The sequence below is a fragment of the Zootoca vivipara genome, chromosome 11, assembly GCF_965207765.1.
Source record: "Zootoca vivipara chromosome 11, rZooViv2.hap1.1, whole genome shotgun sequence".
Classification (NCBI taxonomy): Eukaryota; Metazoa; Chordata; class Lepidosauria; order Squamata; family Lacertidae; genus Zootoca; species Zootoca vivipara.
This window is the reverse complement of record NC_142594.1, coordinates 13,429,647-13,453,926: the sequence shown is the minus strand read 5'-3', so window position 1 is coordinate 13,453,926 and position 24,280 is coordinate 13,429,647. Positions and strand designations below refer to the sequence as shown.

At 43.6% G+C, this 24,280-nt stretch overlaps 1 protein-coding gene across 5 annotated transcripts in view; it reads right to left on the bottom strand.

The window, feature by feature from the left end:
* The window catches only part of CAPN7 (calpain 7), a 38,703-nt gene extending 14,423 nt beyond the window's left edge, over positions 1-24,280 (bottom strand). For 3 of the 5 annotated variants that reach the window (XR_015946446.1, XR_015946445.1, XR_015946447.1), the window contains exons 1-13: positions 24,056-24,280; positions 20,290-20,398; positions 18,016-18,167; positions 16,629-16,696; positions 14,088-14,282; positions 13,113-13,199; positions 11,765-11,891; positions 10,403-10,488; positions 8,532-8,625; positions 7,366-7,512; positions 6,508-6,614; positions 3,669-3,789; positions 3,273-3,417 (exon numbers count right to left, since the gene is read on the bottom strand). Coding sequence is in view for 2 of the 5 variants with exons in the window: in XM_035128805.3 (XP_034984696.3) it covers positions 3,273-3,417; positions 3,669-3,789; positions 6,508-6,614; positions 7,366-7,512; positions 8,532-8,625; positions 10,403-10,488; positions 11,765-11,891; positions 13,113-13,199; positions 14,088-14,282; positions 16,629-16,696; positions 18,016-18,167; positions 20,290-20,398; positions 24,056-24,157 (1,540 nt within the window). In the remaining 3 variants the exon portion in view is untranslated. Of the gene's footprint in view, positions 1-3,272; positions 3,418-3,668; positions 3,790-6,507; positions 6,615-7,365; positions 7,513-8,531; positions 8,626-10,402; positions 10,489-11,764; positions 11,892-13,112; positions 13,200-14,087; positions 14,283-16,628; positions 16,697-18,015; positions 18,168-20,289; positions 20,399-23,592; positions 23,663-24,055 lie in introns of all 5 variants that reach the window. The other 2 variants (XM_035128807.3, XM_035128805.3) reach the window with 2 other exon arrangements.

Genomic DNA, 24,280 nt, shown 5'->3' with positions numbered 1-24,280 from the left:
TCCTTAAATCAGCATTTAAATCCCACAGAGAAAGGAAAGCCAACAGCTCAGTCGCCGCAGCTCAGTCCAAGAGTGAAAGGCTCTCCCTGGGTGGTGGTGGTGGTTTTTAAAGGCCCCTTAACACATTCAGCATGTGTAAGAATAAACCCCGTTAGCTGGTGTGCCATTAATAGACTGCAACACAGTGAGCTAACCTTGATATGTCGCCACTGGCTCCTTCCTTAAATCAGCATTTAAATCCCACAGTAATTTGGAAAATCAATAAAAATAATACTAAAATAATAATAATAATTGTTCTCTCTGATTTATATACCTCAAAAATTAAATAATAATAATGTTTACCAAAAACAACAGCAACAACCACGGCTCTGCTTCAGATACTTGTTAGGAACAAATGAGACCTGAAGCAAAATGTAGAAATGTGAAGTGCTTCTGCCCAGCGTGCCAGCCAGCCAGGCTTCCCTCTTTCAGAACACTCCGTTCCATCCTGTCATACAGAAATTCAGCATTCTGTGCCTACTGAACACAGTCCTCATGGGGCTGTTTCTGGGTTCCCCCCTTTAGAGCTCCTCCATCTATTTCTATACTTCTGCAAATCTTGGGTTTCCCCCCAGCCTACTAATACCTTCCTTGTGTGTGTCTGTGTGTCTGTGTGGTGCTGTTTTGACTACATAGGGACCCTGCTAGGGCTGGATCACAAGGGCACAGGTCAGTGGACTAAATGACAGGGCCAATATGGCTGGCAATCCCCGCAAGAGCAGTGCTGCCACAGAAATAGGTAAAGATCCAAACATTGGCCACTGTTAATTCTCCAAAATGTCTCTGGGTCCCACTTACCTCCAGAAGCATTCTTAGAAAGTAAAAGGAGGAGGAGGAGGAGGAGGAGGAGGAGGAGGAGGAGGAGGAGGAGGAGGAGGAGGAGGAGGAGTTGTTTCAGGGACTGCTAGGGACACCTGGAACAGCTGGGCGAGAACTGGTTTTCAACATTGTGATATATCACAATGTCTGAAATAAGGATGGAGCTATATAGAGGCATCTGCTGGCTTCACGGTCCCCCCCCCTTGTGATTTTTGCATAGCGCACACACACCATGATTCATGATATATTGCCAGGTCAAAAATGATGAAACCAGTATCACAATGTGGACTTCAAAACCAGTTTGGGATGATATATTGATATATCGTCCAGCCCTAGTGTGGGGGGGGGAGCCAGAGAGATGGGCAAAGCTGGCCAGACAAGCAATGGCAGCGAGACCATAGCAGGGAAGACAAGGATTAGATCCCTTCCTCTAATTCAGGCACATCCAACAGGTAGATCTACCGGTAGATCACTGGCTCCCTGCACCTCCCAAAAACGGGGGTTTTCCACCTCCCTAAGAAAAAAGCTTGACAACTTTGACCTGAACAAAGGGGGTAGATCACTGCCAGGTTTTAACTCTGCGAGTAGAGTGCAGTCTCTTGGGAGTCTAATCTTTTTTCAAAACTTCTTACAGAAATTGCCATTGTTCCCTCACTGTGAGAAGTGAGGTTACAGGGAACCAGGCAAGAGGGTCTTCTCGGTAGTGCCACCTATCTACTTACCTCCAGAAGCACTCTGAGAAAGTAAAAGGACTGTCTGGAGCTAACAACAACAACAACAACAGGAAATTGTTGTTTCAGGGACTGCTAGGGCCACCTGGTACAGTCAGAGGGTGTGGGATAAGTCAGTCAAATCCAACATTCTAAGAGAGGACTAACTGCCTCTATGTGACAGTCAGTTTGGTCAGTTGGTCGGTTGGTCTGCTGCTGATAGGAGTGTTAAGTAGTAAGTGCTCTGATGGACTCTTTTTAGGACTCACTAATATCTAGTATAGGGACCCAGGTGGCGCTGTGGGTTAAACCACCGAGCCTAGGGCTTGCTGATCAGAAGGTCGGCGGTTCGAATCCCTGGGACGGGGTGAGCTCCCGTTGCTTGGTCCCAGCTCCTGCCAACCTAGCAGTTCGAAAGCACGTCAAAATGCAAGTAGATGAATAGGAACCGCTCTGGCGGGAAGGTAAACGGCGTTTCCGTGTGCTGCTCTGGTTTGCCAGAAGCGGCTTTGTCATGCTGGCCACATGACCTGGAAGCTGTACACCGGCTCCCTCGGCCAATAATGCGAGATGAGCACGCAACCCCAGAGTCGGTCACGACTGGACCTAATGGTCAGGGGTCCCTTTACCTTTACCTAATATCTAGTATATAGTTTATATGTTATGTAATCTAAGTATGTACTCAATGAATCTGACAGTAAAGTAGTTTATGTTATTATCATTCAGATTCATGTGTATTTTCCTTTAAGAGGGACAAAAGGGATTATCAACCAGGAAGGCAAGAGGGCAGGAAGGTAGAAGGCATAATTATTAAAAGGACTCAAACGAGTTAGCAATCCGCTTGCTGCTGTGTAAACTCAAACAAGGAATCGTTTAACTCTGCTATATTATATAAACGTTCCTACAGAGGGGTGGGGGAAGCAAGGCTGGGCGATATCTGGTTTTCAACACTGTGATATATCACCAGCTAAACATCATGATATACTGATATATCACGATGTCTGAAATTAGGATGGAGCTATGTAAAGCAGGCACAGGCAAACTCGGCCCTCCAGATGTTTTGGGACTACAACTCCCATCATCCCTAGCTAACAGGACCAGTGGTCAGGGATGAGGGGAATTGTAGTCTCAAAACATCTGGAGGGCCGAGTTTGCCTATGCCTGATGTAGAGGCACTTGCTGGCTTCACGGGACACCCCCCCCCACAAATTGTGATTTTTGCATAGCGCGCACACACACATCATGATTCGCAATATATTGCCAGGTCAAAAATGATGAAACCAATATCACAATGTGGACTTCAAACCAGTTTGGGATGACCGTGGCAGGGAAGAGAAGGATTAGATCACTTCCTCTAATCTTTTTTCAAAAGATTTTCAAAAGCCGCAGAAGCACCGTTGGACATTCGCCTTCCAAAAATAGTTCACAAACCGAAACACTCACTTCCGGGTTTGCGACCTTCGGTAGCCAAAACTGGCAAGGTGTTCGACTTTCAAGGTACGACTGTAAAAGCTAAAAGATCCCGCCAAGGTCTTTGACACTTTCCCCTGGGATGCTTGGATCTGATCCTTCTAGGGAGCTGTGAAAATCGGGCCACCCCACTATTCCCCCAAGCTCCTGTCCTGTTCTACTAGGGAGATTCTGGGGCAAAGGAGTCATTTAAAATCTTGCTTGCTCAAACCTCCAAGTGTTTTGCTCCTTTACCATTGTCTATTTTCTGGGCTGTTCTGGGATCAAAATTCAAGTACTTCTGAAGTTCCGGGGTCCAGTTCTTCATATCATTTTCACTGTATCTTCCCTTCCAGCGGAGGTGGCTCCAGGGATTTTTCAGCTGGAGGAATCGAAGCCCCTAAACAAAGAAGAGAAAATAAGGAATATCTGGCATTTTCCATTAGGGTGTACCACCCCACACCCCTGGTGAATACAGGAAATCAAATGACCTGAAAGTCTTAAAACAATCTGGATAAAGCTGATTTAGAAAAGATGTTCCATGGTTTCCTATTCCGCTTTTAAGAGGACGCATGATTTTTAAAATATAAAAACCTGCCAATTTAAAGAAAGCATTGCCAAAAGATCTGAAGCATTTATTCCCATGAGTACCTTGTATTCTCTGATATCCAAAACAGCATAGGCATGGGTTGGTACTAAACCCCATTTTTCTCCTTCCTCCTCGGTCATTACTCCCGTAGCCGTTGTAATGAGCACGTCCCCTTTGCGAAATCTGGTAACAAAGAAGAAGAAAGTTTACTTTCAGAGTTTGCTTACAGATGGAGTAACAAGCCAGTTTGATACTTCTCATCAGTCTATCCTTATCCATTTGAAGAAGAGAAAACGGCATCCTGGAAACTTCAACGAAGTGATGGCATAAATTGATGCCTTTCAGAGGTTCCGGCACAGAGGTGGAAGACAGATAAGAAACCTCGAAGAACTATTTCAGGAGTTGTATGTAGCTAGTAATTCTTCCTCTCCTCCCAGAGCTGGTAGAAACCAATTCCCATTGTCTTCCGCCATGGTTGGAGCTGATGGGAACTGAAGTCAGGGTGGATAAAAATCAATTATTTAAAAAATAATAATCAGATTTTTTTGAATTGGATCGGATTTTTTAAATAAAATGCTTTTGGAGGAAAAATATTTCTAAAGATAGTTTTCTGTTTAAGTTACATTATAGTCCAAAGGTTATTCATTAGGAAATAAGGATTTAAGTTTTTCATGTGTGCTAAAACTCACTTAATTTTTTTTAAAAAAATTGTTTAAGCATATCGGTTGACAAACAAACATGGATACTATAATGTTATTGTTTTAGTTAAATAAACTAAATTGTTATTGCGGAAATGTTTATTTTTCTCCTTCCAATAAAGTACAGCAGAAAAGTTGTCCAAATATAAACAGTTAACTTATTAAACCTCACAATAATTTCATAATTATCTATGCATTTCTAATAATATAACCAAATTAGTAATTTTTGACGTAACTGTAAAAACTATTCTGAAAATTTATTATTCCAAAAATGAAACCTTCATCTGGTTGTAAATATGCAAGAATGAGTCAGTCTGTAAAAAAAATGATTTAAATAAAGTCTTATTGACTAGTGATTTAAATCAAGTCTTACTGACTAGTTATTTAAATCAATTTGATTTAAATCAAATCCACCCTGATCGAAGTGCAATAGCACTTGACTACCCCTGAGGTAATACCACAAAACTTTAGTTCCTAGTATTTCTAATTAACCAGAGAAACACGGGACTGAGGGAGGGAGACATTTAATTGGACTGTTTGGACTAACAATAATTAGACTAATTATCATTTTGCGAGTATGGAATCTGGAAGGTATGTGCTATTTATCTTCAGCTGAACGGAGGAATGAAAGGAAACTGGAAACTTGCCAAGTGCACTGGCAAGATAACAGATCCCTCTTCTTCCGAGGGTGGGGGTGGAAATGGCGAAAACAGGTTACTGACTGGGATGGAGTGACTTTTGCAGCTATTGTTAAAGTTGCAAAAACAAAGAGCTTGGGACTGAGTGAGGGAGAAATTTCCGGAACAACACTGGGATATCAGCTCTGCTCAAGGCGCGACGGATTGCTGCAACAACCGGGGAAAGATTGACATACATGGACAGGAAGAAACATCACGGACAGAACAAATGTCACACCCAGGAAGAAGAGTGATACAGTATGAGATCTTCACTTGTAGTCTTATAAATTACTTAATGTGTCAACACGAATAGAAGTTATAAATATTGCAGCTGTTGTATAAGGGATTACTACTATGGCGGGAATGTAATCGAAATGAGTAAGATTTTGGAATGCAGAAACAAATGAAAACCATCAAAATCATCTATTCTAGACCGTGGGGGAGGGGGGTTAACCAAAATTATATAATTTGGAATTTGAATGATTTGTATTAGGAATTGTATTACAGTGGTGCCTCGACTTACGAATTTAATCCGTTCCGAAGGCACCTTCGTAGGTCGAAAAATTCGTAAGTCGAAAAGCGCCATTGGAAACGTGATTTCCCATAGGAATGCGTTGGAAACGGGAAAAATCGTAAGTCGAAGCAACCCCATCTAAAAATTCATAAGTCGAAAAAACCCTATCTAAAACCACCGTGGTTTCCGTTCGGATGTCGAGAAAATTGTAAGCGTGCGGCCATTTGCCCCATTCGTAAGTTGAAAAATTCGGTTGTCGAGTAGTTCGTAAGTCGAGGTACCACTGTATAATTTGGCATTGTTATAATGGGGCTATTATTGGATTATTGCAATTGAAAAACTATTAGAAAGTATTGTATTTCTAATTAAACCAGATTCGAATCCTGTCCTGAAGTCCTCCACATTTAGCTGCGGCATCTGAAGCTGCAAAAGCTCGAACACCAAACAGACCACGGCTTTTACTTCATGCCTCTTTGAAAAATATTTCTCCTTCTGCCTTAAGCCCAAAGAAAGGCAGAATTCAGCCAAAAGCTTGTCAATATTTCTGGCCAATTGGCGTATTTTTTTTAAAGTTTAACAGAGGAATGAAGCACACTACCACCAAAGTGCCATTTTCTACATCGGTCTCTCTCGCTGTAGATAAAGACCGTACCTTCATGAATTGCTCATCAGTATTTGCTTAGCAATAGCACTAGTAAGTGTAAAAATACAATGGAACTAAACATTCCACCTAAACATTAGGAAGAACTTCCTGACAGTAAGAGCTGTTCGGCAGTGGAATTTGCTACCAAGGAGTGTGGTGGAGTCTCCTTCTTTGGAGGTCTTTAAGCAGAGGCTTGACAGCCATATGTCAAGAATGCTTTGATGGTGTTTCCTGCTTGGCAGGGGGTTGGACTGGATGGCCCTTGTGGTCTCTTCCAACTCTATGATTCTATGAACTATTCTGCTGATAACATCAGAACCTACCTATCTACCTACCCCCCTCTCTCTATATATATCAGCCATAAGTTACCTTTGGTAAAGCATCCTGAAGGAACTGTCTTTGTCAAAAGCTTGGTTCCCTGAGTGCATGGCAATCCTTTCGGGTATCCAGCCAGTCAATGCATGGAGATCAATATTCTGAAATAAAAGCAGATTTCCTCGGTAACAAAGACAGCAGTATAATCCAAGACTGTGAAAAAGCCATCCATATGAAAACTTTGCTATTTTTGAAAAGCAAGAAATTTAATTTTTTTTAAAAGTATGGTTCCAGTTCTGAAACTTCCAGTTTTCATTTCCTTTTGGTGCTGAAACTTTCTAGGAGGTAACAGAAGGCTAATTCGCAGAAAAGCAGCTTGCAAGGTGATTTGCTGAAAATGCCGTGAATTTTGCAGCAGCCACCAGAAATTTTCAGATCCAAGGGAGACAGAACTGCACTGTGTGACTCGGCTTCTTTCCTCCTAACCTTTGGCCGCAATATAATTGTTTCTTCCCTCCATCATCACAGAGATGAAGCTGAAAATGTGGTATCAATAAGGGCCAAAACCTCAGAAACTAGAGAACAAGTAGTGGTACCCACATGCATCTCTCCCCCCCCCCCTAGAATTTCATCCGTAAAGCCCCATACTAGACTTCAGTCGTGCTAACTTGCATTTGCCAAGAACATTCCCCAAATAAGGCCAACTCAAATATAACTTACTCGTACAGAAATTATTTGTCATGCTGGGAAGAAGCACACATGCTACAATGAACAGAAAGCAGAGATCATATTTTGTTTATGATGGCATCTGTCTTATTTTTCTCTACTTGGGATTAATGGAAGAGCTCTTCATAATGGGAAGATCTGCCTGAACAGACATTTACTCCTTGCCAAGAACAGATGGGTACTCACAGAATTTGATCCTGGAAAATCATAGCCTCCCATAACCTTCATGTAAGCTTTCTCTATCAAGGAAACCCAGAGTTCGCTTTTGTTGTTGGAGTAAGAGCAGAGAAGTTCTCCGCTGTGATCTACCGGTAGCAAGTCATCGATTATCACCTGGGCAAAACAGGACAGAGAGAGATCAAACCAAGAGCGCAAATAAGACAGCTGCACGTGGAATTAAGTAAGTCACGCAGAAGAGTCAGGCTCAGAGAACAAAGAATATACATTGGCTCTAGCCAAGCGTTCTGACAATGTGTTGATTAAAACATGAGATGCAGGGGACATGGGGACACTGTTAGCTATTTGTGATTAAAAAAAGATACCTTACACAAGACTTGAAGATAAATTTTGCTCGTCAGGTTGGCAACAGTTGAACAACAAGTTCATATCATCGTACCTTGGATCCCGAACACCCTGGAACTCGTACGTTTTGGCTCCCGAACAATCGGAACCCAGAAGTGACTGTTCTGGTTTCTGAACATTCTTTTGGAAGCCAAATGTCCGATGGGGCTTCCGTGGCTTTCGATTGGCTGCAGGAAGCTGCAGGAGCTTCCTGCAGCCAATCAGAAGCCGCGCTTTGTTTCCAAACATTTTGGAAGTTGAATGGACTTCTGGAATGGATTCTGTTCAACTTCCAAGACACAACTGTATACTGTATATTAATGAATGCAATGTGTTTCTCTCCCTTGAGCCCAAGAGAGGGTTTAGTCCTTTTGTTTTCAAAACTCCTTCATAGCAGTGCCTAAGTTATTAATCCACAGACTGCCTGTCCTCACAAACTCCTCTAGACAGTGTATGCTTGAAGTCAGCACACACTCATGTTCCCAGTCAAAGAAACAATAGAATAAGCAACCAATGCCCACCTGCCACCTCCTTTCCCCAATACCATTTATTCTTTTTGAAATACATTTACAATGCAAATGCAATACAAATACTAACAGACATCTGCCAATAATGTTGTCCCCCTGCAAAAGCTGTGAATTGTGTGTGAAAGGTCTTGTTTTTGTGGTATATTCATCCTTGTGGAGACCCCCATGTGTTCAGTCAACAATTTAATAGGGTATAATTACATAAAATTCTAACCATCAACCTAGCAATCAATCAATCAATCAATCAATCAATCATGACCTTACCTTCCGAGGGACCCCATTGATATGCAGCTTAACCATGTATTTTCCACACGGATTATACTCCGGCTCTCCTTTTTTATTCTGCGGATAAATAATGCTGTTTTGAAGGGGGGAAGGAAAGAGACCAGGGAAAATATTAGAATATATTCTGTGTGCATGTTGTGGACTATGCCAAGTCTATTTCAATCCTGTGTTGTCAACTTAAAGCTTAGGAAAGAGTGGTATTGTATGTTATTTCGTGTTAAACTCACACCTGAGAGGGAAAGGTTCTCAGTTATATAGAGCAGTGGTCCTCAACCTTGGGCCTCCAGATGTTTTGAGACTACAATTCCCATCATCCCTGACCACTGGTCCTGCTAGCTAGGGATCACTGATATAGAGAACTGAAAGTCCCAAACAGTGAAGGACACCAGCGACCACAATGGAGTTAGGCATATAAAATTGCAGCAAACACAAATTATTAGGGTAGAGATGGCAGGGATTAAACCTGGAACTTTTTGCATGCAAGATGGTGCTATAGGTAAAAGGTAAAGGACCCCTGGATGGTTAAGTCCAGTCAAAAGCGACCGTGGGGTTACAGCCCTCATCTCGCTTTCAGGCCGAAGGAGCTTGTGTTTGTCCACAGGCAGCTTTCGGGTCATGTGGCCAGCAGGACTAAACCGCTTCTGGCGCAACGGGACACTGTGACGGAAACCAGAGCACACAGAAACGCCGTTTACCTTCCCGCCACAGTGGTACCTATTTATCTACCTGCACTGGCGAGTTTTTGAATTGCTAGGTTGGCAAGAACTGGGACAGAGCAACTGGAGCTCACTCTGTCACGTGGATTCGAACTGCCGATCTTCTGAATGGCAAGTCCAAGAGGCTCAGTGGTTTAGACCACAGCACCACCCGCGCCCCACAGCTGAGCTATGGTCCCTCTCCGAATGCATTCCCCATGCCTCTCACAACCGAGGATTTGTGATTTCAGAGTGCCTATAAATACAGGGACTGAAAGCGGGAGATATCTGAACACAACAGGGGTGGAAGATGCAGCAACCATCATGAAACCAGCCATCTTTATTCAAACATACCCTAAAGGCCTAGAAGAGAGCGGGAGGCTTTCTGTGAAAGGCAGGAAATGAGCAAGCAGACAGGAACGCTTGGGAGACTAGGGACTCAGCTACACTGGCAAAGAAAAATACGCATTGTTTATGCTTTATAACTCTGTGACACCAGATGGCACTGTGGAGTCCCGTTTTTGCCAACCTGATTTCTCATTGCAACACGCTTAACTTAAGTTTGCAAACGTTTCTTTGATGTGTCTAGATCCGGCCTGGGTATAATGGACCAAAAAGGTGGTGTTGAGCTTCATCAACCAATTTGAAGTTACCAATCAGGACTCTGGCTGCAGGTTTCCAGAGAAAAGTTAAAATGGCCCAAAAGACCGGAAGAATCAGAAATCAGGAAGACCAAAATGTTAATAAGGAACGGGGGGAATTTATAATTTACCTTAAAAACCATTGTGAAAAGTTAAAATCGTTAGTAGGATTGGAATAACACTTGTAGTTTAATGGTGAATTTTGGATATAATGGAGATGTAAAAGATTTGCATAATGATAAAAGATGCAGGAGGAAATGATTAATAATAGGACCCACCAAGAGGAGGAGGGAAGTCCAGGAGATTCTTTGGAATCTTGTTTTTATGTTGTATGTTGGATATGTGATTGTAAAATTTTAATTTGAAAAACCAAATAAAAATTTATTTATTTTTTTAAAAAATGGCCATAAAGCACACAGGTAGTGAAGCTGCCAAGTTCCTTCCAGTACATTTTTTATATATGAAAAAATTGAAAACAAAAACTTTGCAGATCATCTGCCAGAACAGAGCGTACCTGGTAATCAGCTTCTTGTTGTATCGTCTTTCGTACGCTGCACTGATAGCAAGAGAAGCTACGAAGGAACAATCTGACACGATTGTCTGAGGACAGAAAGAGTCAAGGGTCAAGGAGCGTCAGAACTACCCAAACTGTATAGAAATTTATTCATGTATGTGACTACAGCGGCAAGAATGTCACTTGCCCCAAAATGGAAAGAAGAAGTAGTCCCAGCAAAAGAAGAATGGATGCAAAAACTTATGGAATATGCAGAAATGGCAAAACTTACTGGAAGAATAAGAAATCAAGATAACAAACTTTTTATAAAAGAATGGAAGTGGTTTATTGAATATTTACTTATAAATTGCAAACAGATTAAAAATACTGGCAGGATTATTGTAATAACCTGCAGTTTCATAAGAGTGTATATTTAAAGTAGATGAATAAATGAGCAAATTAAGTTAATTCGGACATGCAGAACATATTAAAAATAAATTTAAGGAACCGTAGAAAGAGGGGGAAGGAAGCCAAGTTTTGAAATGTTAAAATGATTGTAAAATTACTGAAAGGTATAAAACTGAAAATCATAAATAAAAAAGGAAGTGCCACTGACAAGCAGGACAATGTAAAGAGGATTAAGGGTGGGGAACCCAACAATAAATTAGATCTCTCAACTGATCGGAAATCTGGGGGGAGAACTGAGCCAATTCAAGGCAAATAAATATGCTTGAAACTGCAAACTCCAGTTTCCTCAAAGGTCAGGTAACCACATAGGAATGGGGAGCCAGAGGCCCTCCATATTGCCAGGGATGATGGGAATTGGAATTGGAATTGGAAGCCCAGAAATATCTGCAAGTCCACATAGCCCCCATCTCTGATATACCAGTTCTAACCTCAAAGCACCCAAACCTCCGGATTCTTCATCAGATCATTGAAGAGAACATTCTCCATTCACTTTGACAGATGGGAAAGAGCCATTGATTTTGTTTTCCTCTAAAGCATTCCTCTAAACACAACTTCTCCAACTGCAGCAGAGCAGGGCTAGGGAACCTGTGGCCCTCCAAATGTGTCTGAACTCGAACTCCCACCCTGGCTAAGCTGCTCGGGACTAATGGGAGTTGGAGGTCAATACTACCCGTGTTACAGCCTGCAAATGAAATAGCCCTTCCGATTCCTGAATTAGGGCTCTGAAACGTACCTAATACTTTCTGGTAGTGTGGGGGTTCTATACATTGGTCACAGGAAGGGAACAGTGTATGAAAGAACATCAAAAGCGAAAGCTCTCCTTTCAGACTGTGAAAGTGTCAACTTCTGTTGTCTTGCTTCGTTTCTCTTATTCGAGGATAGCCAACTGTGTCAGATCAGAACGATCCTCCTTACCTGTTTTATGCTGAAGCTTGACACTGTGTAGATCATGGTGGGGCTGTTCGTTATCTCATCGGGCCGCACCCAGCGAGAAAACATTGCCTTCTGCTTGGGAGACAATGGCAGCTTGCCACATCTATCTCTGCAATCAAAACAATCCCCACCCCACCCCAAACCAGAAGTCACTGCTAAGCATGAAATCCGTGGGCTGGTTACTTAAATCACACATCATTTTTATCAGGGCAAATCAAGAAGCAACATCCCAAAGGTTTTCTGCCCACCTATGAAAATCCTAAAGACCACCTAGGCCCCCCTCCTAATTGTTCTTGCTCCCTTTGGGTTCTCATCTCTCCAACTCCAGCCTCCAGTTCATGATCAGCCTTGCTTGGGCTCCTACACTGAATTAAGGTAAAGGCTAAAGGACCCCTGGACCACACAAAGGCGACTATGAGGTTGTGGCGCTCATCTCGCTTTCAGGCCGAGGGAGCCGGCATTTGTCCACAGACAGCTTTCCGGGTCATGTGGCCAGCATGACTAAACAGCTTATGACGCAACAGGACACCATGACGGAAGCAGGAGCGCAAGGAAACACCGTTTACCTTCCCGCCGCAGCAGTACCTATTTATCTACTTGCACTGGCGTGCTTTTGAACTGCTAGGTTGGCAGGAGCTGGGACAGAGCAATGGGAGCTCACCCCGCTGCGGGGATTCGAACCGCCGACCTTTCGATCAGCAAGCCCAAGCGGCACAGTGGTTTAACCCACAGCGTCACCCACGTCCCTTTTCCTAACAGTAGCAGTGTTCAAAAATTTAACAGTGGTACTTTAGACGTCAGGACTACAGTGGTACCTCGGTTTATGAACACAATTGGTTCTGGAAGTCTGTTCATAAACTGAAGCGTCCATAAACTGAAGCGAACTTTCCCATTGAAAGTAATGGAAAGTGGATTAATCTGTTCCAGACGGGTCCGCGGAGCACTCAACCTGAAGCGTACTTAACCCGAAGCATGGGTGTAATTGGTTCCGGAAGTCTGTTCATAAACTGAAGCGTTCATAAACTGAAGCGAAATTTCCCATTGAAAGTAATGGAAAGTGAATTAATCCGTTCCAGATGGGTCCGCGGCGTTCGTAAACCGAAAATTCGTAAACTGAGGTGTTCATAAACCGAGGTTCCACTGGAATTCTATAGTACTTATAGTTGAATGAATTCACCTACAATGAGCAGGCGGCAACAGCTTACTTTTCACACTGCCTTAATATTCAAGGGAGCATCTGAACATTGTTCCCAAGAGACAATTCTTAAGAATAATAAGGAATAGAAAGCATTTCAGCAAGTCCTTGGCTAGGCAACTTATATTCACTTACGAGAAAGGTACCGGAAAAGCAAAGCGCTCTCTGAGGTCAACGCTCATGAAAGGGACGTACTCAATGCCATTGATCTTTGACGTCTTCCTATGAGAGCAGGATGCAAGATGTCAGGAGCACAATGCTATTCAAATCCATTTGTTTCCCACCCTGCCAAACTCTAAATGAACAGCTGAGGTATACCTGCCTGCTTAATACCTTCAGCATTTTTAGTATGGCAACGGGAGCAAGACGCAGTGGATGGTCTCGTTTCAAAGAGCCAGCAAATTTCCCCCTTCAGTTTTGCATTAAAAGCTTTGTTCAAACGGTCCTTACCCCTGAACGTTCTGGCCACCAAGGGTTCAGAGCAGAAATGGCTGCTTGAGTTAGATAAAGCAGTGGAGGTCAGTGTGGTGCAAACACAGCATCTTAAAATAGACACTGTTTCCCCAGACCACCAGGGGGCTCCATCTCTTTGAAACTTGCCTGCCAGGCAGGAACTTACTATTGTAGCCTTCCCTTCACTTCCTCCAAAGCTATACAAAAGTTCTATTTGTGTTGGCTTGTTGTAAAAGGCAGCAGGAGTGGCGGCGGCAAACAAGCGTGGCAAACCTGCATCTCCTCTAGCAGCAATGCTATTCCATGCCCAAATATGTGGATACATTTATCAGCTAAATATCCTGCTGTTAGCCTTAGTACATTTGCATCCCAAAGGGAAATGTAATTAGTTTAACACGTTGCTTGATCATTGGGATGAACTCCTCGATAAAGTTGGCACGACTTCTTGATATTTAAGAGCCGTGCAACATTTGCTGTTGTTGAATCATCCTGCCGGTCTACAATTTGGTGCTTTCAACAATCCCATGCATTCTTGCTCAGAATTAAGCCTTACTGTGTTCAGTGGAATGGGCTCCCAGGTTCAAGTGTGCACCCGACTGCAGCCTAAATGAGGCAACCCATTTTCAATACGCCTAGAAAACCGTTCCCTTTCCTTACCTGAGCACCTCAATCTCCTCCGCGGTGTATCGCTGACCTTGAGGTTCACTGGCCTGCACAGCTCTGACTGCCTGTGGCTTATCGTTCAAGGAAAAATCAGGCCCTAATGGAAAGTAAGTCCTGGCTTGTTGATTTGCTTTCGCTGGGATCGGCTTGTCTTTCTGAGACGGCTTTGAATCCTTCAGTGCTTCAGCTCTAAAATAGAGAGTTTGCATTTTACACGCATCAAGAGTATTTATTTCATTGGTGGCGGTACATTGCGACGCCTCCTATAAATGCCACCAATCATATGCTACTCATTTTACTATGTAAAAATGCAAAAAATATTAATTTCTTTTGTGAGAACGAATGATTAAAAAACAAACGTGGCAAGAGTGACTGCATATTTCTTCCGTATTTGCATTCTTAGGCTTCTCATATACTCTACCTCAGACATCCCCAAACTTCGGCCCTCCAGATGTTTTGGACTACAATTCCCATCTTCCCTGACCACTGGTCCTGTTAGCTAGGGATCATGGGAGTTGTAGGCCAAAACATCTGGAGGGCCACAGTTTGGGGATGCCTGCTCTACCTGTTAAACCTCCATAAAACCTTCATTTCATACAGCTCAAGGGTTCCTGTACAGCAAGAATGGCATATGCAATCTAACACAGAAGCCACTCAAGACAGTTATTTCAACTAAAAAGAAAACCTGAAAGTTTTGTGCATACTAACAGGAATCATGCAACAATTTATTTAGCAAGCTTCTTGTTGCTAGAGGTTCGTGTACAGCCAGAAATTTAGCTGAAAACAGCTATTCCATTATTCTAAATACAGTACACAGATAATCAGAATATGCTTCAGGATTTCCTTCAATTAAACAGTCATCCTTGATGGTCCAGGTTCTCATAGTAACCCTAGTGCAATGCAAATAAATCCACACTCACAATTGTCTATTCAAGGCCTAAACTAAGAGGGAAGAACTGGTTTTTGTACAACAAAAATCACTGCATAGTTGCCTGGAAGCAGCTCCCATTCACCATAGATGACCAAAGAGAATAACTGTATCTACACGGCTCATTCTCTAAATACCCAACTGATCATTGTGTTTTGCAAGAGAGGGCATCTCGTGGACGCCATCCTATCAGGAAGTCTATTCTGCACAATGTTGGAATTCGGCCTTTGGAACTCCTTCCCACTGCATATCAGACAGGTGCCTTCTCCATTAGCTTTCTTGCTAAAGATATTCCGCTTTCGACAAACCTTCTAAAACCTTAAGCACACTTGGGATAAAGTTTTACACGGCTTTTAACGCTGCAACCTGTCCTGGGATGTTACAGTGAAGAATGCGTAACTAATAAAACATAGGAACAAACTTATTTTATATATGCGCTGTTGTTTTTTAGAAACTGTTTTTATACTCATAACTGTTTTAATATATGCAGCTATTTTATATACGTTGCTATATTGTAAATCCCTTTGGGAGGACTTTTGGCCAGAGATTCGTAAATGAAAGAAACAAATGGTTGCTGATATCAGCAGTGCTGACCGATATATGGAATTTCAAAATATATTGTGTTGTATCCAATGCTAGCCATCCTCAGAGCAGGCCCGCTTAAATTAACATGAGTAATGTTGGTTCATTCATTTCATTAAGTCTACTCCGAGTACAACTTTGCTGGATGCAAGCCTCTGGATTAGAATGCAGCTAACACATTTCTGTAAGCCCAGTCTATTAAAACATAATCTGATTAGAAACACACTCATAAAAATATAGCTCTTTTTTAAAATAAAAAAGCTCATGTACACAGCTCACCCCTTTTCTATCTGATGTCAGCCACTATTTTGTCTGTATATGTATTGTTTTAAATTGTTTTAAATATGTTTTTATTACTTTGTCGCTTGTTGGTTGCTCCCCTTTGGGTGGAAGGGTAGGAAATAAATTTAATAAATGAACATTTTATTTGGAAACATTAAAAGAAACCACTACTTACTGTCGATATTCAAACAAAAATACAAACAGCAAATGGCATTTCAGAAGGTAGCCATGTGGATTTTGCTTTAGACTCATGGATTTGCACTAACTTCTTTATTAAAATTAACAAGGAATGCAGAACATGAATTATAATATGCAGAAGATTTAAAAAATGAATTTAAGGAACTGGAGAAAGAGGGGGGAAACTCTGAAATGTTAAAATGATTGGAAAATTAATGAAATGTTTAAATTTGAAAAGTATAAAGTATAAGTAAATAAGTATAAAGTATAAATAAAAACTTTTTTTTTGAAAAGGAATGCAAAACACTGCATCTGCAGGCAATAAACATTTCAAGGAGTGAAATGCTGTCGCAGTGTCTATAAAGTTGTAAGCTTTTTCTCCAGCAAGGCTTCTCATACCTTTAAAAGCTACCTGACAGGCGGAAAAGCTGTGTTGTTTTTTTAATGCAACAGAGACCTGCAGGTATAGGGCAGTATATCAATTCAATAAACAACAACAACTACTGTACTACTTAGGAAACAGCGTTTTCATGCAAGGTGCTCTTTCAAAGCTTCAAGAAACTCACCTGTCCAGTGCCTGCCGAGCCAGCTGCTTCAGTTTTGCCTGGAGAGCGGTTTCTGAAGTTTCATTGGCCTTTAATATGAAAAGGGGGGATTTAAGAAGCCTAACCAGCAATCTACATACAGAAAAACAAAGAGGCCACGGGGTAGCAAATGTCAATTCCTTCCATTTATACTATTCAGATCGACGACACAAATCCTTCTAACAGACAAAAAAAAACCCTCTCCGCAACACTATTTTGTGTACCTGGCCACACACAATAAAGTGAAGGCACTGGGATGCAGCCAGACAGCTGAAGTTAGAGAAGCAACAGCTTTAAAGAAAAAGACCTATAGTGTAAAAGACCTCAGTCTACCTATTAGATAGGCTTAAACTAAGCCACTGCTTTTTAGCCTCAGTACTCTGCTAGGGCTGGGCAATATATTGATCAATATATTGAATCAACAAACCGGTTTGAAGTCCATATGGTTATATCGGCTTCATAATTTTTGGCCTGGCTATCCATTGCGAATCATGGTGTGTGGTTACAGGTGGGTACCTGTGTTGGTCTGCCATAGTCAAAACAAAATAAAAAATTCCTTCCAGTAGCACCTTAGAGACCAACTAAGTTTGTCATTGGTATGAGCTTTCGTGTGCATGCACACTTCTTCTTCTAGACTCTGTGGTTTAACCCGCAGTGCCACCTGGGTCCCTCCTTAGTTGAACTGAAATCAACAGGGTAAGTTAATCATGACTTAAATCCCATTGATTTCAATGGTACTTTGTTGCAACTTTTGGTGCTTCTCTCCAGAAGCCGGAATAGCATTTGAAGACACTGGGGCTAAAGCAATTGAGATAACCACCCCTTCCCCAAATCTCAGCTACCTATTTCTGTTTCTGCAAGATATACTGCAGGAAGTTCCTTTGCGTGGGAAAATTTCCTGCGGTAAGTGAAAACACTCCTGAAACTACTTCCACATGAGTAGACAGACAAATAAACCTGAAGAGGGGATATGGTACGTGCAGTTTTTTCAAAAGAAAAATAAACCCACAAATGGGAAATGAGGGATGAGAAATCCAGGTACCACTTTTTAAGCCGGCATCAAGGGTTGTGCATCCCCATCATGTTTTCCACCGAAAGCAGCGAGAGGATGGTTTCTGACACATCACATAAATTCACGTGCCACACTGCTTGGAGGCGGAGCCTAAACATAGTCACTAAAATATAAAACCCATGATATTCCCTTCTACGGGGTTGTTTTTGTGTTACACGCGGCAGAGCTGAGGCTCCAAAATAATAATTTCTGAAACTTGATGCGTGCACACACCCTCGCGTGTCGATCGTTTGCAGGAACGGAAGAGTTTCTTGCCGTGACATAATCCCACCAAGTTAAGTTGGTAGCCTAAGGTACCGTTTTCAGGCAGAGTTCCACGGCTTCCGTGTACAGCTCTATCGCTTCCTCGCTGTTGCCTTTCTCGTCTTCGTCAAAAGCCTGCGTAACCAGGAAACGGGCCCGCTCCAAGTCCAGCTGCTGCTTCGACTTCAAGGGGTCGACTCTTTGCACTGGAGTAGGAAGAAGAACCATTCATTTTCCTTAGGTAACCTGATTCATGATTATAGTTACAGTGGTACCTTGGGTTACAAACACTTCAGGTTACAGACTCCGCTAACCCGGACGTAGTACCTCGAGTTAAGAACTTTGCCTCAGGATGAGAACAGAAATCGTGTGGCGGCAGCGGGAGGCTCCATGAGCTAAAGTGGTACCTCAGGTTAAGAACGGTTTCAGGTTAAGAACGGACCTCCCAGAATGAATTAAGTTCGTAACCTGAGGTACCACTGTATTAAGGTACAGGTCAGGTGATGTGCTGTGCTGCTTCCATCAGAACATAGGAAGTTGCCTTCTTCCCTGGGCCCATCTAGCATGGTACTGTCTATGGCTCTCCAGGATTTCTGAGAGGGGGACCTTCCCGGTTCTACACTGAGATGCTGGAAATGAACCTGGGACGTCCTGCAAAAAAGATGCTCCACCACTGAGCTGCGTCCTTCTCCCCGCTCTGAAAATAATGGCGTTCATGGACAACACTAGCCTTGCACAGGACAATGAATGGCTGTACTTTTTTGTACACGATGGCTGCTGGTGTAGCCTTATTAGCTGATAAGGGTCCTTAAGTTGCGCCCAGGCAGGGAGAGAGAGAGTCAACAACAACACCGAGGGTTGAATCCAGAGAAAGAATTTAATTCTTAAATTTAAGAGACTCTTGGTGATCAGCTCACGACAAGAGTAAAGAAACACAAATTTGCAAAGATTCTTATACACTTCTTGGGCTCCTTTCCCCCTCCTCTGTAAATGTGCGCACGCAAGGGGGTCACAAGTTACAAGTCCATATATGGATCTTCCTGTGTCCGGTTCTTCTTGTAAACACATGCAGACTCATGCTACCCCGGTAGCATCCTCAAGCAGCCTTGAAGGGGGGGGGGGCTCGAGTCCCTGACTATCTTGCCTCTTGTGCCTGATATATGCGTCATCTCCTGGTGTTGACCTTGAGCATCTCCTGATGCTTCTTGTGCTTTCTGGCAAGGCCATCCTGTCCAGCTATTGAATGTTTTCATTACACTTTAACACAGAGACACAGAGGCACTAAAAGCATTTTAAGGAGAAAAGCATCCCAGGAATATTGGGGGGGGGGGCTAAGCCATACAGTCAGAATTCATACAATGCAGGCAATGCAAACTATAGATCAGATCTAGCTCAATAACACAATTGGCAAACCCCTCCCTTCACTGGCACCTGTCTGTCTCGAGAGACAATGGAGTGTGCCTTGGGGGTGGGGTGGGGGAGTCAAACCACTGTCTTAGCAGCACTGAAGAGACCTCCCTGGGGCACAAGCCTGGTCAGTGTGGATGGAGGTCTTGGGTTATCCAAACCACAAGATACCCCTCTTGGTAGGCCTGGGTGATATATCGATATTCGCCCAGGACCGGTATGAGGAGAGTGCGATGTCGGTTTCACTCAGCGGTGTATCTCTGCTGAAACCGCCACTGCTTCCGAGTTCCTCTGCTAGCAGCGTCTGCTGGAGGGAGTCAAGAGCTTGTTCCTCCCCCTGTATCTTTAAACTGCTCGACTGAGGCGTCTGCAGCTGCCCTTGCCTCAGCCAAGCAGTTTAAGGAGCCCCCAACCAGCGCTGGCTCCCACAAGCCAGCAGCGGGGTGTGGGCTCTGTGAAACTGTTCAGCTGAGGGGATCGCACTTGCTGCTCCCCACAGCAAGCGGCTAAAGGAGCCCCGATGCTCTGTCCGCTCGCTCGTGAGCGGCAGGATCGCCGGGGCTGTCTCTGCTGGGGAGGGGGAACCTATTGCCCTCCAAACAACCCTATAAGGTAGGCTAAGGTTGGTGACTGGTCGAAGATCACCTAGTGAGCTTCACGGCCAAGTGGTAACTTCAATCCTGGTCTCCCAGGTCTGCGTCCAATACAGGGTCTGGTATGGTTTCAGATTGGGATAACATGTGATGAGTTTCCTGCATTGCAAGGGGTTAGACTAGATGACCCTTGGTCTTCCTTCCAACTCTACAATTTCTCGGTTACCTCTAGGTTACTACACCACACTGGGTATAACATCTTTCCTAGAACATGCCTTGTTGATTTCCTAAGGAAGAGAGAAAGTTTTTAGGTTTTGTCTTTACTAACCTGCTGAGTACAGGGCTTGAACTCGTTCCAAATATTCACTTATTTTCTCTGGAATATTTTCCAAGACTGATCCTGCCATTGCAGCATAAATCAAAGACTGCGCAGCTTCCTGAGAAGAGAAAATACAACACCAGTGTTAAAAAATTAAGGCAACCAGAAACTTATCTCCCTCAAATATATTATTATTAGATTTCTTCATCATAAGACCCCAGGGCAACATTAAAGGACAATATTAAAGTCAATTAAAACAAGTTACAATGAAGAGAACAGGATGGACCCTAAAAACATTTCTTTCAGGTTTCAAAAGTCAGGGAAAGCATAACCTCATTTGCACAAATGCCTTCTCATTCATTCATGAGAATGAATTATTGTTCTCCTGACATAGGAAAGAAATCCACTACAAAAGCCAAGCAAAGAAAAGGCAGGAGCCTTTCCAGGAAGTTCTACAGCCAAAGTTAGTGAAGACACAAAATACACAATGTGATCCTAAGCACGTTTGCTGAGAAACTACCGGTAAGTCCCACTGAACTTAGTTGTAACTTTAAGTTCACCGACTCAGTTTGACTGCAGCCTTTCTCACACTGTGGTGTTTTGCATCATACAAAAGCATGGCTTTCTAGAAAAACTGGAAGAGCTGCTTTATTTTTTACTTCCTTTAAACACATTTCATACCCGATCATCATTGTGCAGCCATTTTCAACTAGACTACAAATAAAAACAGTTTCGAAGTCACAGGACAGTTGCTACAAAGCAAGGCAAGTAAGGCACAACCAGCTGACTAAAAATAATCAATATTAACGTCAGAGCCCACTAAAAGCCTGGGGAAATGAACAGACCTTCAGTTGGTATATAAAGTGCAATAGAGTATGTGCCTGCTGCATCACAGAGGGGAGGAGTTTCCAAACCTAGGGTGCCACCACTGAGAAGGCTCTCCCTCACCTTGCCACACAGCAGGCCTCAGCTGCAGATAGTGCAGCCAAGTGGTAGATCTCCCCAACTGGTAGATCTTCATGAACGGGTAAGTCTATACAGGAGGCATTCTTTCAGGTACTTTTTGAGCATAGGATCCTACCAAATTTCCCCCAGCATGGTAGGTTGATTTCACAAAATCTATGCAACCACTCCATACATAAAAGGTTTACGAACATGCGTTTTATTTCCCACAAAATCCCCTCGCAAAAATGGAAGTCACTGTATACAAACACCATTTCTGCATATATTTAACAGCAGTGCAAGAATCACTCAGTTCACACAAGAGGCCCTTTCGACATCATGGGCTTGTACTCTACTTACTCATGCTAACATTTTGACCAGCAACATCTGGTCAACATTTTAACTATACCTCAGTCAGTAGAGCATGAGATTCTAAATCTCAGGGTCATGGGTTAAACTGAGCCCCATGAGGGGCAGTGGCGGAGCTTCATGTCCGGCACCGGGGGGTGGAGAGCAGGCAGGGGTGGGGCTGGCACGCATCCCGGGGGCATGGTGCCCAAAGCGGGCAGGGGGGCAGCTGCAATGGCACCCCACTGGGATCGCACTGTCGAGGCGGTGCACTCCCCCGCACTCCTCTTCCTACACCAGTGACGATGGGCAAAGGATTCCTGCAACACAGGGGGTTGGACTAAATGACCATTGGGGTCCGTTCCAGCTCTACAATTCTAATTTTGAGGAGTGGTGGAGCCCATACATGGCACTTGGAAGCTCCCATATTCAATCCACAGCATCTCAGGAAGGAGGATAGGGAAATCCCTCTACCTGAGACCTTGGAGAGCGGCCAAAATTATAGACCTCCACTTTGTATGTCTGAAATAGTTTGGCTCCAGCCAAAGCCAACCAGACATTTCCTGCACATCTAGAGTATCCAGACACTACAAACAATTTTTGTCTTTTTTATTGAACGGAAGCATTTAGCTTATGATCAAAGTTAGTCACAAAAAAATCTAGGCGCATGGAAAAAGGTGGAAGATCATTGGTTATGAAACAACTGTACACTGCGGACAATGTAAAATCATGCATGACTGAAATGAGTTTGCAGAATTATAACCACACCTTCGGTATGGTCTTGACGGTAAGTCAAGGTGCATTTTCAAAATATTTCTGGCATTTCGATACCTGCAATCTAAGAACAACCAAATTTGACATGTGGTACAAAGCTCGTCCCCCCATCAGAATATTCCCCCCTATTATTATTATTATTGCCCTGACGTGTATGTATTGCTGTACAGGTTGTGTGAAAGGTCATGTATTTCAGCTCTGAGTAGCAAAGCACAAACAAATTAACAAATTCATTTGTAAGGTGTGTGCGTGAAAAATTCCAGAGTGGCCTTCTGGTTGCAATGGAGCTGAGGGGGTGCAAAGTTAAGAAGATTCCTGAAAATACCCATTCAGGGATGCCCAATTTTGGCCTTGCTCAGGGTGCCATCTTACCAAAGATTCAGAGTCCAGAGGATACAACTCTTATCACTCCAGCTAGCACATGCCTGGGGTACCCCATAAACCTACAGAAATGGGGTAGAAAAAGTGGCAGCCTTTTGAGGTACCACACAGCAGCCTCCGTTGCCAGTTTTGGGGTGCACCCATGGTTTTGCACTCAAATTATGCTGAGCTTTGGAGAAGCAAAGAGCTGGGGAAAATTTAGGGTTGCCACCTTTGTCCTGGGAAAATACAAGGGGGGTGCCAACTTGAATAAAATATTGGGGGGCTGGCAAGCCCCACCCCACATAATCGACCACATGACACAGTGCATGCACATCATTTGAATGGCAACACACGTCAACTTTTGGGGGGAACTCCCCCTAAAATATTTTACTGGGAGGGGGCAAAGGGACCTCAGCCCCTAAAAGTTGGTTCCTATGCATGTGAATTTGTAAATCTATCTGTGCTTGGCTACCCAGAGGAGTGTTCAAAACTCCCATTGTTCTAGGCGTATTTTGCGACAGGGAATTTCCTTAGCGCAAGCAGTTTCTGAGCTCTGGGCGCAATACTGAGCCGAAGATTTCAGATTAAAACTGCAAAGCGGAAGGAAAGGAGGACCTTTTCCTGCCTCCCCACTTCCAGCTGCTCTCTGAAGCCTGGAGAAGAGACCCTCTTATGAATATTAGGGGGAGGGGGCAGGGGAAGGACTAGACCTCGTGAAAAACGAACATAATATTTTAGCTGCAGTTCATTCATTTTCAGCTTTGTATTCTTGTTATTAAAAAAACGCGCCTAGGCATTCTGTTGTTGCGCCTGTAACCTAGGTTTATGGTTCCATTTTGCTCCTAGTTTTCATATCTCAGTTTATAACATCGACCTTTCACACACCTTTTCCAACACAGGCATTTGAAGAGGATCCCTAACCTGGCACAGAGACAGAGAGAGAGAAAGGGGAAACCTGAAATACAGAAGAAAACTGTATCAATAAAGGATGTAACATTTTAAATTGAAATACAGGGCAATCCTGTATTATACAGGACAGGTGGCAACATGGGCATAGCCAGGCCTCTTGTTTGGGGGGTGGGCAGGCCTTTTGTCCGGGTGGCAGGCCTTTGTTAGGGGGCTTAAGCCTTCTATTGGGGGGGGGTCAAGCCTTTTGATAGGAGGGGCAGGCGTTTTGTTGGGAGGGGGACAAGCTTTTTTTTAGGGGACAGGCCTTTTTAAAGGGGGAGCTGAACCTCAATTTGCTATGTATTTTTCTTGATTTTTATTGCCCCTCCTGGTTACACCCATGGGTGGCACCCCCATTTCCTTCTCTCTCCCCCCCCCGCGACCCCCCTCCCCCTGGCACCTTGTAGTAAAAGGCCGCTTCGTGGTAGTGGCCCCGCTGGTCCCGCTGCACCGCCAGCTGCGCGAACTTCACCGCCTCCTGCTCCAGCTCCGCCGCTTCCATGGCCAGGTTCGGGCAGACGCCTCAGCGCGCTCCTTTCCGCATTCGCTGACGTCACGGCAGCCCCCTTACGTCTCCACCTATGGCCTCCCGCTCAGGAAGAGACTTCCCGGCAGCCTCTGCGAC